At 43.3% G+C, this 2,667-nt stretch overlaps 1 protein-coding gene across 1 annotated transcript in view; it reads right to left on the bottom strand.

Moving 5' to 3' along the window:
- LOC307074463 (uncharacterized protein) overlaps window positions 1–1,586 on the bottom strand; it is a 1,821-nt gene extending 235 nt beyond the window's left edge. Inside the window, exons 1-3 of the mRNA XM_079734624.1 lie at window positions 1,253–1,586; window positions 639–833; window positions 210–320 (exon numbers count right to left, since the gene is read on the bottom strand). Of these exons, the coding sequence (XP_079590750.1) occupies window positions 210–320; window positions 639–833; window positions 1,253–1,519 (573 nt within the window). The 5' untranslated portion in view covers window positions 1,520–1,586. The remainder of the gene's footprint in view (window positions 1–209; window positions 321–638; window positions 834–1,252) is intronic.
- Between the last annotated feature and the right edge of the window lie 1,081 nt (window positions 1,587–2,667).

Here is a 2,667-nt window from a genome sequence, read left to right as displayed (position 1 = left end):
GTTGACAAATTACCTCGAAATTGGTATAACTCTTTTATTTATTTAAATTTTTTCGCCTAAGTCAACTTGTTTGATGATGGAAGTAAATCCCATTCTCGTCTTCCCCCCCACCTTAATTATTTGAGGAAATTATGTTTATTGAAGAGCAACCATGTATTTACCAAAACCTGCATTAAAATAAATAAATTGCTAGGTGGAAATAAACCAACCTGTTTTTCCAGGTCCTCAATCGACCGGAGACGTCTGTTAATCATTTTATCTCGTGCAATCACTTCGGAAGCCAAGTTGGCCAATCGCCTTGCCTGATTATCCATTGCAACCTTTATATGACACACCGGAAATAACACAATTTTATAACCAATATATAACCTGATCTATAAAAGTCACAAGACCACTTTGACAATGGTGTGAGAAATTATGAGTTATGCTATATCAATATGACTGATATGATACTGGAACATTTTACGTCAACTGAGCATGGTGAAATAAAGATTCCCCTCAAATGACCAAGAACTTGATATCCAAATAATGCAACAAAGGATAATTGAAGAAAATCTAGATCTAAACTCAATCTAGTTTCATCATGCACGGTAATTCCGTCCACCATTTTTGATGTTGTAGCAATCAGTTGCGTTCACCTTCATCTGGCTTGCGTTGGGCTGTGGTTGGGTGTCCCTCAGGGGGTCCGATGCGAGTTTCTGCAGAACCTGAGCCATCCTGTGCTCCAGGAGCCCCTGATCCTCCACCACCAGCCCCAGAACCCTCTGCAGTTCCTGGACCACCCCCTCCAGCTGGTCCCCCCTGGCACTCATCAGCTGGAGGTTCTTCCTGGCCTGGGGGTACACATGGCATTTGCACAGTCTGTGTGCTTTGCGGGTACTATTTGTGAAACAATCATGGTAGCACAGATGATAGTTAGCTACCAGGTATCACAATTGGCAGCTACATCCTTGAATGCGGTCCTATCACTGTGATTTATCAATAACCTTAAAAACACATCAAATAATCTGTCTACAAACTAACAATGACAATATAAATACGTAATGTACTGGAGAGAAAGCATAAATGTCTGTGTAGCATTGTGTTGTAAAATCCAGCTTACTTAATATCCTGCTGGATTTAGTTGGAGTGTCACACACGCCTCTGTGCTGCCGTACAGAACTTTGACGAGTGCCAAAGGTGATGAGAGGGTCTCGGCTATTTACACCCTCCTCATGGTCCTACATGCATGATGTATGTTTGTCTTCCTCACCTGCCGGTGAGTCCTGCCCGCCAGAAAGCTCTGCTTACGAAGGCTCTCCAGGGCCTGGTAGGCCTGCTCCACCTCCACGGCAACCCGCTGCCTCTGCCCCTCCAGCCGCTGGGCGTTGTCCTCCACCCCCCGAAGCAGCCTCCCCATTCCCACCGACAGCATCTTCAGGTGGGCGTCTGGGACCTGTGGCAGCATCGGAGCCAGGTGGGCCGTCCCCAGGCCGAGCAGTAGGAGGGACAGCTGATAGAGTGAACGGCTAAAACCCATCGCGATACCCCCGCCGCCGTGGTGGGGACTTGAGATGCCAAGGCTGACGATTCAACAAATCCTTTGATTGGATGAAATCGTTCAATAACTGGAGGTTTGACCCAAGACTAAGATTGGTGGCTGGCTGTAAAATGTGGGGGAGAAATTGTTCCAGATTAGGCCTCCATCGTCCAGGAAGTGTCTTGTCGCGGTGCAGGCTCACACTGGTGAAACATAGAGGGATGGATGAGGAGGGGAAGAGCTCGCAAGAGAGAGAGAGAGAGAGAGAGAGAGAGAGAGAGAGAGAGAGAGAGAGAGAGAGAGAGAGAGAGAGAGAGAGAGAGAGAGAGAGAGAGAGAGAGAGAGAGAGAGAGAGAGAGAGAGAGAGAGAGACATGGTGGGAGTTCCCATGCTGACATCCCCCCTGCTTGAAATAAAGTAAACAAAATTCTTATTTCCTCACAATTTGTTTATATTGTCTTTGGATGTTGATTTAGATCAACATCAACATCCCTTGGATGTTGATGTGTTTTGGCTGAGTTGAAATACTACGAAAGTTTACTCTTTTAGGTTAATTAATAATTTAAAATGTAAAAAACACATACACACTTCAGGAAAACGTATTAGACAATTCAAATTGTAACTAAGAAAAGGTCGAAGGAGCGGTTGGCTTAGGTTGCTAAATGAGTTTAAATCTAAGTACCAACACACCAGGTGCCAAATATTTCGTTATTTGCAACAATTTCCATACGGCTATTTTGCATAATAGTTGTACAATGCTGACGCCTGCTGGCCAAATGTATTCGTTTTTAAAAAAAGTGAAAGCACAAGAAGCAACAAGATAATCTCTTACTCTCAGCATTTTGACCCAACATGTGTCTTGTGTCTCTAACATGTGTCTCTGGATGTATTACTTGAAATGTATCCATTCTAATAAATGGTAAAGCAAACATGCATGTGTGTGCATTGAGAATGCATGCTACCGTTCAAAGGGGTCACATAGAAATATCCTTATTTTTTAAAGAAAATAACCGTTTTTTTCAATGAAGATAACATTACATTAATCAGAAACACAGTCTAGACACTTTTTTATGTGGTAAATTACTATTCTAGATGGAAACTGTCCATTTTTGATGGAATATCTAGTTGTAGGCCCATTTCCAGCAACA

The sequence above is a fragment of the Pollachius pollachius genome (genome assembly GCF_949987615.1).
Source record: "Pollachius pollachius genome assembly, chromosome: 4".
NCBI lineage: Eukaryota > Metazoa > Chordata > Actinopteri > Gadiformes > Gadidae > Pollachius > Pollachius pollachius.
This window is presented reverse-complemented; position numbering and strand designations above follow the sequence as displayed.